Source organism: Chaetura pelagica, unplaced genomic scaffold (assembly GCF_000747805.2).
Source record: "Chaetura pelagica isolate M959 unplaced genomic scaffold, ChaPel_1.0 scaffold105, whole genome shotgun sequence".
In the NCBI taxonomy this organism is placed as follows: domain Eukaryota; kingdom Metazoa; phylum Chordata; class Aves; order Apodiformes; family Apodidae; genus Chaetura; species Chaetura pelagica.
In genome coordinates, this window is record NW_009953393.1 from 2,532,288 (window position 1) to 2,544,860 (window position 12,573).

At 38.0% G+C, this 12,573-nt stretch overlaps 1 protein-coding gene across 6 annotated transcripts in view; it reads left to right on the top strand.

Annotated features, from left to right (window-relative positions):
• DCLK1 (doublecortin-like kinase 1) overlaps window positions 1-12,573 on the top strand; it is a 238,820-nt gene that overhangs the window by 11,693 nt on the left and 214,554 nt on the right. For all 6 annotated transcript variants that reach the window (XM_009998337.1, XM_009998339.1, XM_009998338.1 and 3 more), the window contains exon 2: window positions 718-1,064. In XM_009998337.1, coding sequence (XP_009996639.1) covers window positions 718-1,064 — 347 coding nt within the window. The remainder of the gene's footprint in view (window positions 1-717; window positions 1,065-12,573) is intronic.

Here is a 12,573-nt window from a genome sequence, read left to right on the forward strand (position 1 = left end):
TGGCTATTTTATAGTTACCCAGAAATTCTGTGGGTGTGGTAATTGCAAAAATATTTTTTTGTAGATCATGCTACAGTAGAAACTTAAACTATCAACCATTTTTCTTTAAAGTATGGTACATTTGATGTGCAGAGAACTTTTATATACTGAGTCAGCAGAATAATTCAGTGAAATTTCTTGCCTATATGTATCCTGGGTTTATGTTCCTTGAAGCTTTAAATAAATGTTTTCAAATCTCCTATGACACTTTCACCCATCTTTTAAAGAAAGTTATTTGTAATCTGTAGATTTTTAATAACATTTTATTTCCTCTGAAGTATGTGAGGCCTGTTGTTTTGTTGGGAGTTAGCCATGAAAGCATGAAGGCAGAGGGAGTGCTGTGATAATGCCCTGGGGCTGGGCAACTGATGAGATACAAACAGCAAACACTACTTACTGGCAGTAGTGATACCCACTGCAGATGACATTTTCCAAGAAGAAAACTGCTGCTTACAAGGATTTTTTAAGAGCATTTTCTGAATGGCTAGCTGACAAATGATCGTTAAAAGAAATTTTATAGTCTGTAGCGTTGGAGAGATCGATACCTTATGTACTGTAGGTCATGAACGATAAGAATAATGGTTAATGACTTGAAAAGGATTTTATACTTTTCTATTTCTTTATTTGCCCCTCCCCCCTACAGTCTGACTTGCTGTTCTTACACTTTTGTTTCCACAGGGGAAAGCTATGTCTGTGGTTCCATAGAACCCTTCAAGAAACTGGAGTACACGAAGAATGTAAACCCAAACTGGTCAGTGAATGTTAAGACAACCTCTACTTCTCGCTCAGTGCCATCTCTTGCCACTGCTAAAGGAGGCACTCCAGATGCAAAAGAGAATAAGGATTTCATTAGGCCTAAACTTGTCACTATCATCAGGAGTGGAGTGAAACCACGGAAAGCAGTCCGGATTCTGCTCAACAAGAAGACAGCACATTCATTTGAACAGGTTCTTACTGATATAACTGATGCCATCAAGCTGGATTCAGGGGTGGTTAAACGCTTATACACACTAGATGGAAAACAGGTAAGAATTTTCATTATTATTCTCAACATGAATAAAATACAATTTTCCAAAAGGAAAAGGACATTAGTGAAACCACTTTTCTCTATATAGTAGATTCAGGCTTTCCACTGCTTATAGCGTACTAAAGATTTGTCAGCAGTTCAGAAACATATGATGAAGTATTACTTAGCCTCAGTGTTGGTCTTGCCATTTATGATAAATAATATCCCTAAATCTGTCAGTTGAAAGTGTGATGTGGTTTTGACTCTGTATGCTGGAAATGCAGGATGAAGGATGTAATTTTCTCATTTCGTTAACTTGTTTCAGCTTTTTATTGCAGCAGAGTTATGAGTCATTTTACTTGCCTTTAAATAAACTGTAAGAACTGACAGTGAGGACACATTCCACCATAATAAATGCAGTCCTACTGCTGTCCAGAGTGACCAAATGATTAATCTTACTGCAGCTAGAAAGGACTATGAAGATGGTGCAAGTTTAGAAAATGAGTGAGCTTTTTCTCTTTTGCAGTAAAACAGGTAGAGTTATGTGTGGTGCCCATATATATTGATAATTGTCTTGTAGGTTGCATGTTATTTCTTCAGTGAAATACCTTCAAGCAGTGTCTCTTTTTTGCTAACTTACTAAATTGTGATGGGGTGAGATTTTTTGGAGGCTTCTTATTGAACTTGAAGATGAGAAGAAAAAATATTAGAGTAATCCTACTTCTTTTTTGTCTTTCACTGTATTTGTAATTTATCTACGGACATGTATTAATTATAGAAAACCTGGAGAAGCTGTTAACCTCGTGAAGGGCAAAACTAATTTCAGCATGACCTGAATTGATTTAGAGCAATGGTGACTCTAGAGAAATAAGGTAGATACTTGCATTTACAGATGTAACTTATTAAACTGGAGAAATGATAGAGGTATCAAATGTGAGTAGAAGGGTGAGTGAAAAGTCTCCCCATGAAGCTGGCAGCTGTTAGAGATCAAGATATTTCTGTTGTAATACAGCTGTGTTTTGCAGATTCTAGGCTCAGTCATTCACAGATATATAGCTAACAGTGTAGCTATCAGGTGATGCTTCAAAATATGCTTGATACAGGTAAATGCTCAGCTAGATCTGGTGGTGATCCTAACATGTTTACAGTTATTGGAATTAATATGCAGGTATAGCTCTGGAAACAGCTACCCTCTAATCTCAGAGAAGGCACATTAATGGACAAGTTGCTTATTCAGAGCACTGGTTCAAATCAGGGCCAAGTCTGGCTTGACCAGAAGTCATTTTCATCTCCTGTTTTGTATCTGTAACCTCTGACACTAGTTACAGATGGTAATTCAGTGATGACTGCATACATGCCTGTAATGATCCCATTACTGTGGCTTCAGTAGGAGCTTTGATCTGGAGCAAAAATGTCAATGTGAAGTTCCTTTTGCTTGCAGCAAAAGTAAACGTGTGCCTGGGGAAACTCTATTTCAGTCCTTCTTACCTTGCCTCGTGTTTTGGGGAACACTAAGGCTAGTAAATTTGAGGAAGGAGTTGGGACTTTAAAGCTGCAGACATGAGTGGTAGTCTCTGCTGTGACCTTGACAGAAGATTTTGAGTGACTATTCCAGTTCCTGCAAACCCTCTCAAGAAAAAGAAATGCATATCTGTTTTGTATTGTATAAATAAATAAACTTGTGGTTCAGTTATGAAGGAGTGTGTGCTGGAAAGATGTTGATGTAACCTCTTATATACTGGATAGTGTGCTCACTTTTATTTGTTTTATATTCCAAACTCCCCTTCGATGGTTATGCTTAAAACAAAAAAACCAAACACAACCTGTACATCTGTTTTAGAGCTCAAATTGCTGGGAGTAAATAGTACTTTCCTACTACTGGGGCAAAGGGAAGACCAGGCTTTTCTGGCCCCAGTGTTGGCAGAGTTCAGTTGTCAAGTGATGGGTTTTGAGATGAACTTAAATCAGTGGTGTACTGGGACATTTGTTAACTTCTTCATGGCCTGAAACCCATGTGTCTAAAGGCTCTCCTAGGAGACTTTTATCTCCATATGTATTTACTCCTTCCCGTTCGGGCTGTTAAGTTGAATCATGTAGCTGGCTGCCTAGCACTATTGTTAAGGGCAGGGTTTGGGGAAAGGTGTGTGTGTGTCCTGCTAGTGTAACAGAGACTTTGCTCATTGCACGTACAAAGCAGCTTTGCTGGCAGAAAGGGAAATGAATGATCCCAGGCTCAGCAGGGCAGCCTGTTGCTCACCCCTGCATGGGGAAGTCATTGATTTCCTGTGCTGCTAGGCAATTGCTGCTCCATTTTTCTCTGCCAAAAGCCTGATCTCCCAGATGGCTTTGGGGACATGATGATGGATTTTTTTTATTGCTACACTCAAGCTGGGAATGATTACTAGGAGGAAATCCATGGTAAACCCAACATTTTTCCTGTAGTGTTTATAGTTGGGAACTTCTGCTGTGATTCCTGCTGGAGCTTGGAAGGTTCTGGAAAAGCCTGTGATCAGTGGTTAAGTCTAACAAATCTGTGATTAAATCTTTCATCACAAACTTAAAAAGCAATAAAATCTTAAAGCTCTGAGCCAAAAAAAGTAATTTACTGTAAGGATAAGAGAATAAACCTCTCCTAGGATTATTCTTTAGGAATGTAACTTAGAGAAAGGATGTTCTGTACAGTCATCTCTTGAGGCCAACACTGAAGTTGCTCATCCATGGCAAAAATTGACAAGAGTCCCAAATATTGTTAGAGCACATGAGCAATGAGGTGTGTATATCGTTGTTGAATACTATCATTAGATGCCTCAGGCTAATCAAAAGACAGACAGTAAAAGTCAGTCTGAACTGGGCATCCAAGTTAGGTGATTGTCCCACACTGACACTACACATTAAGGAACTGAGGTTAAATCCTCTCCCTCCAAAGAGCTTGGTTAGTTCAAATGTTTTGATTTGTACCTCTGAAAGACATTAATAAATACTATGCTCAGTTAAAAGGAATTAAAATGGTGTCCTGTAAAATTTTATGACAATGCAAAGAACTTGTCTTTGTGAGACAGGTCATGATTGGACAGTCAGTACTTGAGGAAAGTTAGGATTACTACAAATAAAACTCCTCTGTTATGTCTGGTTGCTTTCCCCATCCCAAGAATTTCTTCTTATTTAGAAAATTCTTTAATGCTGGAATGTGAGGAGTAAGGAAGGGAAACAAACCACAACAAACCCCAACAAAATTAACTAACTGATCTTCTCTCACCAAGTCAGTGCCGGTTCAGGGACTGAAACTTGATGTTTTCCAGTATTGGGTAGGCATTTACTTTGAATTTCATGTATTTAATTTAGTGTTGCTAAAATGTGTTTCTCATTGGTGTAAAGAGGGTGACTAGTGGTTTATTTGTATTTCCTTATAACTCGTCTCAGCAGAACTCAAGTCAGAATATGTATTTTGACTTCAAGGGTTATGAAACTTTGGAATATATATTTTAATTTATGCAAAAAAAGACACAACATACAGCTGCAATCTGATCATTTACCATTTTGGTGGCCTGCATTTAGCATACTTTTACAGTTCAATTATTAATGGTTCCTCAAAGCAGGATAGGTTCCATACTATGTCTAGAATAGTATATGTGTAATTTTATGGGTATACTTATTTTTTTGACTGGTACAAGGAACTGATATTTGTATGCTGGAGAAAGAGTTAGCTATCTCTGTAAGATATTGTTGGGTTTGAAGATGGTAGTGGGACTCTCAGAAGTGTTTAATGGTCTTATAAGCTCTGGCCAAAATTAAAACCTGTCCAGGGGGATTTCTTACAGTGTTTTCCTTGCCAACTTTCCTGTGAAAGGAAATTAAAAGTAGAATTTTATGGCTTTAGAGGTTTAATGGCTGCTTGTAGGTATTCAGATCATGAGGGCATGCTCCTACTGTGATTATTCGGTTTTTGTTTTTATTTCTTTTTTTTTTAGATTGCGCTGTTATCCCTGGGGTAGCTTGGTTCATTATTCAGTTGTACTGGGTCCTGGTTACTGTTGTACATTGAGGTGTAGCTCTCAGATAAGAGGGGTGGTTGTTTTTTTGGAGTTTTTGTTTTTATTTCTTTTTTTTTTAGATTAAAAGATTGTTTTAGTGCATGAAAAGATACTGTTACTATTGACACTTAATATTCTCTTGCAGAGAAGGAGCACTTTCTTACAGCTAAAATATGTCTTGCTTTACTGTAGCTGTACCATTTCAGTTTAGTTTTTAACCTTCCCTTAACAGAAGCTGTCAGTTCTAGTTTGATGTGCATTAGAATATGGTTTTGCAAAAGGCTGTGCATGAACACATGGTACAAACATCAGGGGTGCAAGCTGTCTGTGGAGACAGACTCTGGTTGCTGTGTTGCGAACTCAGTTTTCTGGTTTCTGTGTCCTGATGCACTTCTAGAACAACATTAAAGACTAATAATGGCAGAATACTAATAAAGGTCACATATAACAGCAAAATTGTTAAATGAAGCCTTGTAGAAGTGATATGGTTTGTGTATTTGAACAAGATATTTACAATTCGCATGTTTAGACAAAGACTGAAGTTTGGATTGAAGTGCTCTATCACCTTGTACGTCCTCCATTTGCTGTTGGAAGAACAAACATCTGGTTTACAATGGGACCATCTTATTTGAACAGGTGGTTTGTTTAGCTTAACTAGATGCAATAGTGCAAATTATTTTTCAGTTTATGCATTATGCCGTGGATTTGACTCCAAACAGCTAAGTGGTCAGAAGCTGAGATACAAGAATGAAAGTCAATATCTGATTAGTTTTGAAATAATAAATTTTTAAAAATTATTACCTTTACAAATATGAACTACAACTACTGTTCTTTAAAGACAAACCTTACACAAGTATGTGTGAGAGGTGGAGGGTGGAGTGGGAGCAAGTCTCTCTATAACCTTGGGTTAAGCCATTAATGTTGGGACTACAAGGAAAGGAAACATCACAGTGCTGAAGCCTGAGGCTTCTTTACTGAATGTAAAATGGTTTTGGCATTTATTGGAACCCCACTCAAAGGGGATATTGTACAATAGAAAAAAACTCCTTTTCCTGTGCAGTCCTCGCTGTGAAGGTCCCTAATATATTAGGTTTTTAGAGATAATTAATACTACTGTTTTAAGAAAGTACTCTCAAGAAAAAGGAACTGTTTGCACCTAGACCTAGACTGATCATGTGCTTTTTTTGATAATTTTGTTCTTGAGAATTGGAAAACATTTGGTAATGTCTGTATTCTAGAGTAAATTTTTTTTGCCAAGTCTACCCATTTGTAGGATGCATTAAAAAAGTCAAATGTCTTTCTGTAGATCTGCATTGTCTGTGGTACTGAAAAGCCTACATAAAGCAAGGTAGGTTTCATTAATGAAAAAACATTCTCTAGTTGGCATTTATGTACTATGTTATACAACAATTGAGGCAAAATGTATTTTAAACAAAACAAAATTTATGTGCATCAAGTGACTTTTGTGTGTGCGCTGTAGTTTTGATTCACATCAGCATTGTAGTCAGTTCCATTCTTCATATAGAAAGTGTATTTAATTTTAAGGGTGACTAGTGCATGGTTTTATTTATTTGCTCTTCAGTTGTAGCTACAATCCACTTGAGATGCTTGCAACTTAAAATTATTAATAGTTTGAAAAATGCAGACAATAAGTGCTATTTTATCTTCTGTATGACTTCTCTCTCGAGTGCAGTAACTTAAATTTCTTTTTGTGAAGGCTTTGGAGCTCCCTGCCAGCCACAGGACACAGGGATGGTGTTGATTGACCAGAGAACCATGGTGAATTCTCTGTGACATGTGTCTGTGCAGATAGTGATGAACTGGGAGAAAACATTAAGTAAGATGGTTTCTACAGATCACAGAAACATTTTACTGGGAAACTGCACTTAGGGAAACTTGTGCTTATGTTATTGAAGTGGTACTTTAATATAGCCCTACCACTTGGGGACCTGAAACCCATTGTGCTAACAGTATACAAGGTGTTACTTGCTCGAGGACTTCTAATGTGAATGCGAGATGGACATAACCTGTGTTGCTTACTTTTAGACATGAAGTTTTTGGCCCTGTTTTGGAGATGCTGTCAGACAACCATGTTGTGTAGCTGTGAGAGACACTAAAAATGGCTCTCCATCTTTTAATACACCTCACTTTCCCTCCTTCCTGCCTGCAGTATATTTAATCAAAAAACTTTCTGGAATGGATTTGATTTCTGGCTTTGGTGTTTTGAAACTCATTTTCATAGAGGACTTAAAAGATGAGGGTATTTTCCCCAATACTGGTGAAAAGGCCTCTTCTTGAAGACATGATAGACTGAAGAAAAATCAGTGACTAAAAATTGCCAATCTCAGCAAGTGGTGAAGGGCTCTGGGAGTCTTGGAAGATTCTTATAATTCCTATTGAGAGCAATGGACTTCCATTACAAATTAGACTGTACTTTAATAAAAACAATCAAACATCAAAATCTGGTTCAAAATAATTCAAAGACATACTAGGGTAGAGAGTTTGCTGGCAATTGGTATTATCCCGGTATTAGAGAACTATGAGAAATCCTTGAACCCTTGTGACTCTGGGTAAGCTGTTTAGATGTCATGTTATGACATTGACTAACAATTTTAATTGTTACTCAAATAAAGACTGTAAAGGAGTGAAGAGAAGCCCTTCTTCATTGAAAGCACTGTGTTAATTTGTCTAGAGTTAGTCCTATTATGCTGAGACTGACAGTAGTGTTGCTTCATCTCTAAAAGCTCTCTCACAATAGGAGTTTCCAGGGTTGCTAACTGGCATCCTTTAGGAACTGTAGGCTGATTTTGAAAATTAAGAGGAAAGATGCCATCTTTTATGACCTTTAGATTTATTTTCGTGCTGTGCAAAAAAATAGCTGTTATGAATTGAATAAGACTGAAAACTTGCGTATCTACTTCCTGTGTCTTTAAATATCCCTTAAGTTGATCACACTATGTTATAAGGACATCTGGCTATTCATTAGAGAGTTTAAGCATACTCAGAAGCCTTTTTTAAGGAAGAGTAATCTCCAGCTCCTCAAAGGTAGAGTATCATGTTGTGTGAGGAAGGATGCCTAACTGGGAAAGATTGTGTGGTCATTCAGAACTACCAGTTACTAGAGTGTAATTTTCCTCTACATCTGGACTTCGCTTCATTGCTTTAAATGTAGTTTATGACTAAGAACTTCTCATCCAGTTAGGTTCAGATTTTCATATTGCTTATTAGTGAAGGGGAGAGAAAAATGGATGGAAACATCCCCACCTGTAGGGTCTTGGTGTTGGTGGGTTTGGGTGTGGGTTTTTTGCTAATTATGTGATGAAAGAGGACCTGGAAAAATGTTCTCAGTTTTCTCTGATGATGCTGTACAATGATTTTGTGGAGACAGGTGTGATATTACTGGTAATTGAATTATAGAATCACAGAATGGTAGGGGTTGGAAGGGACCTCTAGAGATCACCTAGTCCAACCCCCCTGTTGTCAAACTGTCGACTTCACGGGGATGATTTTATTTTAACTCTCTGAAGGTGTTATTGTTAGTAATCAAACTTGTGGTCAACTGGCTGACAGACTGTACTGAGAGGATGATAGTAAATAGTTCCTCCTCAAACTGGCAGCCAGTCACAAATGGGGTCCCCTGGGGATCAATATTGGGACCAGTGCTGTTTAACATCTCCTTAAGTGACATAGATTTTGGGATCAAGAGCACCCTGATGAGGTTTGCTGATGACTCCAAGAGGATTGGAGAGGTAGACACTCTGGAAGGGAGAGCCACCCTCCAGAATGACCTAGAAAGGGTGGAGAAGTGGATTAGCAGGAACCTTATGGAGTTCAACAGGGAGAAGGGTAAGGCCTTGCACCTGGAAACATGTAACTCAGGAGTGCAGTTCAGACTGGGATCCACCTGGCTGGAGAGCAACCTTGTGGAAAGGGACCTGGGCATCTTGGTGGATAACAGGCTTGAATGAACAGTGTGCTGCAGTGGCATAGAAAGCTAACAGGATGTTGGGCTGCATGACCTCACCTGGAGTATTGCGTTCAGTTTTGGTCCCTGGTCTACAAAAAGGATGTGGACAGGCTGGAGAGGGTCCAGAGAAGGGCCACAAGGATAATCAGAGGACTGGAGGACCTGCTATATGAGAAGATGAGTAAACTGGGTTTGTTCAGCCTTGAGAAGAGAAGGCTTTGGGAAGACCTTATTACAATGTTCCAGTGCTTAAGGGTGGCCACCAAGAAGATGGAGAGTCCCTATTTACAAGGAGTCACATGGAAAAGATAAGGGATAATGAGCACAAGTTGCTCCTAGGGAGATTCTGATTGGACACAAGAGGTAAATTTTTCACTATGAGGACAGTCAAACATTGGCATAATCTCCCAAGGGAAGTGGTAGATTCCCCCACGTTGGACAGTTTTAAGTCTCAGCTGGACAGGGTGCTGAGCCATCTCATATAAGCTGTAGCAGTACCTAGACAGGTTGGACCAAATGATTCTTGAGGTCCCTTCCAACCTGGCGTTCAATGATTTTTCATTGACATAAGTCAATATGGTGTGTATTTCCTTTTTCTGAGGTGGTATGGCACAGCAAGACCGTGAAAAAAGGTAATGAATTTTGAATTTTCTGGATTGCCTCTGTTCCTTCTAAAACTGGTTGTTACAAGAGAATTAAGAATTTCCAGCCATTTAGCAGAATTCTAAGCAGCAGCATAAAAAAAAATAAATCCCCAAATATTTTCATGTCATAGTTTTTTGTAGCATGTGTAAGAAATGAAATTATACTTCTCATAGGAAAAATTCTTGATACTGGATGCAGCTTATTAGAATTTAAATATTTGCTTTTGCACAAACACTCTGAAAATCTTGGCAATCTCTCTTTTGAAAAAGTTGAGTGAATAAGCTAAAGGCTGATAACTCTTTAAATCAAACTCAAGTTTGAACAACTACTGGAGACTTAGTATGTCCTTGATTAGTTATTTCTTTCCACTTGTATTTTTCTTCAACATCTTTTTGTTAACTGTTGTATGGAAGAAAATTCTTCAGTGCATGATGAATAGAGAGAAAGAAAACTACATACATATTCTATCACTAGCTGTGTTTTTCTTTGAAACCTAACCCTTTCATTTTTCTCTATCTGTTTATAGGAACCAAGATCTTTACAACCCCACAAATCATACCTGATACTGGCAAAATAGTCCTAAAATTAATGATGGTAGAAGAAATGGTACTGACAGCCCAATTTTGTACCTTGTTTTCCTAATTAAACCTTTATGAACCTATATTATTTTCTGAAACTGCAGTCATGTGTGAAGCATCCTGACTTATTTTCAATATTTTAAATTTTCTTAAGCCATGTGCTTTGCTGTCTCTTACAATGAGCAGCAAGAAACACAAGTGTCTGGATATTTTACCTCCTTGGTCTTGAATTGCCTCACATGGTTCTTTCTCTGTAGAAAGCAAGTCTAGGGCAATGACATACTTCTCAGGTGTTCATCAAGTTAATCAAGATGAATCCAGGTCTCTACCTCTAGAAAGAATGAACCCTGCTGTGTATAAAAGTTGGAGATGCAGTTCTGTTTCCTTACTGTGTGTATCTGAGGATTTCTGCTGTAAATTTCAGTAGGACTGAGACTTAGAGGATGTTTAGGGACAACAGTATTAAATTCTGTTAAATCAGAGATGTACAATGTATTCTGCCTTCTTCCCCTTCCATTCCTCTTTAAGCTCAAAACTAATTTGTTCAATCCTGTAGGAAGTATTGTCTTAATCTCTTCTGAATCTATGTCCCTACTACTGTGTGCTGGTTCACAGGGGCAGAATGTCCAGACTCAAGCAGATTTAGGAACTAATACAACTACCAGCAGGTTACAATATTTCTGTTGTACTGAATAAAGACAGTACTGCTCTGAAAATAACCAAATACATAAATCACACCCCTTTGAGACCATTTTCTTGATGTCACTGGTTATTGGTACATGACAAGGTGCATATCACATGTAGTTTGTTCTTAAATTTCATCAAGTGCTTTTTTCTATTATGTTCTCCAAAAAAATCTTAGGTAGGTCAGACCACCTGATATAAGGACATGTTTTTGCTTGAGGAGGCTGCCAAGAAAGGAAGGGAATTGGGCTTCTTCTCTAGGACTGAATTCTTGAAGTCATAGGCAGAAAAGCAAAGAAGTCTTTAGGGACTTGAGACATGAAGGACACAGTATGGTGATTTATACATATGTGAAAATTTCACGCACGTGTGAAATTATCAGAGATAATTGCATTTAAGTTTAGCAAGCAAGACAGAAGAATGTGGTATGCTCCCACTGGAACAAGCAAACTATTATAGGGTTTTAAATTCAGAGTTGGATGTTACTGAAAATAAAACTCATGTTAAGTCGTTAAGGCTGATTGCCACTCCCAAATCGGTTGTTCTGGTGGATTTGGTTTTCCATTAAATGTTGGATCTCAGAAACTTATTTTAAATAAAACTCCTCTGAGCTTTAATAGCTTAAAACTGTAAGAGACATTTACTCATCGAGTGAATGGAGAGTGAACTTCAGTTTGAACTGCTTTTAATTATCTTTTTGGCTCACTTTAAGCCATCATTTTCTCAAAGCTGCCAGCCAGTAAGGGAAGATTTGGGGCATCTTCTGGGATAGCCAGGGTAGAGTCACTTTGATTAAAAGTGAGGGATGACAAGCATCACCAGAAATGCACATGCTGACTTTTTAAATAGAAGGTTTGCTGTTTTAAATACTTCCACCTGCCTTCCTGTGCAGCCAGGTTATGTGCCTGTTTTGCCTTAATTAGAATTGCAAACTGCAGCTGCTGCTATATAAACCTTTGACACTTTCTTTGTTCTAGTTGTCCCTGGAATATTCTGCCATGTCATGTTGCCTTCCTTGATTTCTTTTCTGCCTCTAGTCTGTTTCTGAACATTTCCTAGGAGACTCCTTCATTTTCTTTTGAGTTTTTATGTACTCATTTCCACACCTGTGTACATTAGTATTAACTCATTTTGTGATTTGTAGTCGCAAATTCTGTTTGTTAAAAATGTAGCAAGTACTGATAAATGGCACTTTTTTGTGGAGTTTGTTCTGTGTGTGAAATGGTCTCCTGAGCATGACATCTGGATTCTGTGATCAATTTTTTTTGCTCGGTTTGTACATCTTGTATTTTTATATTCAAGATTTCTTTACCCTTCTGCTGTTTCTCCATGTATGAAATTCATGTTTGCATCTTACACCCACACAAAATCTGAGTTAAAGCTAATGCAATATATGGAGTATTTAAGTGACATACTTACATGCTTCCTGGAGAGGAAATAACTTTGAGAAGGAGGTGAGTGTAACATGCATGTGTTGTGGGAAATGATCCTGGCACACTCGGCACTGATAATGAGAAACCCTCTGTTCACGTGGGAATAAACTCATGCATGCCAGAATTCTGTCTTGGCCCTGAAGAATAAAAAATTTAAAAATATAGAAGCTTAAGATCATTAAAAGACCAT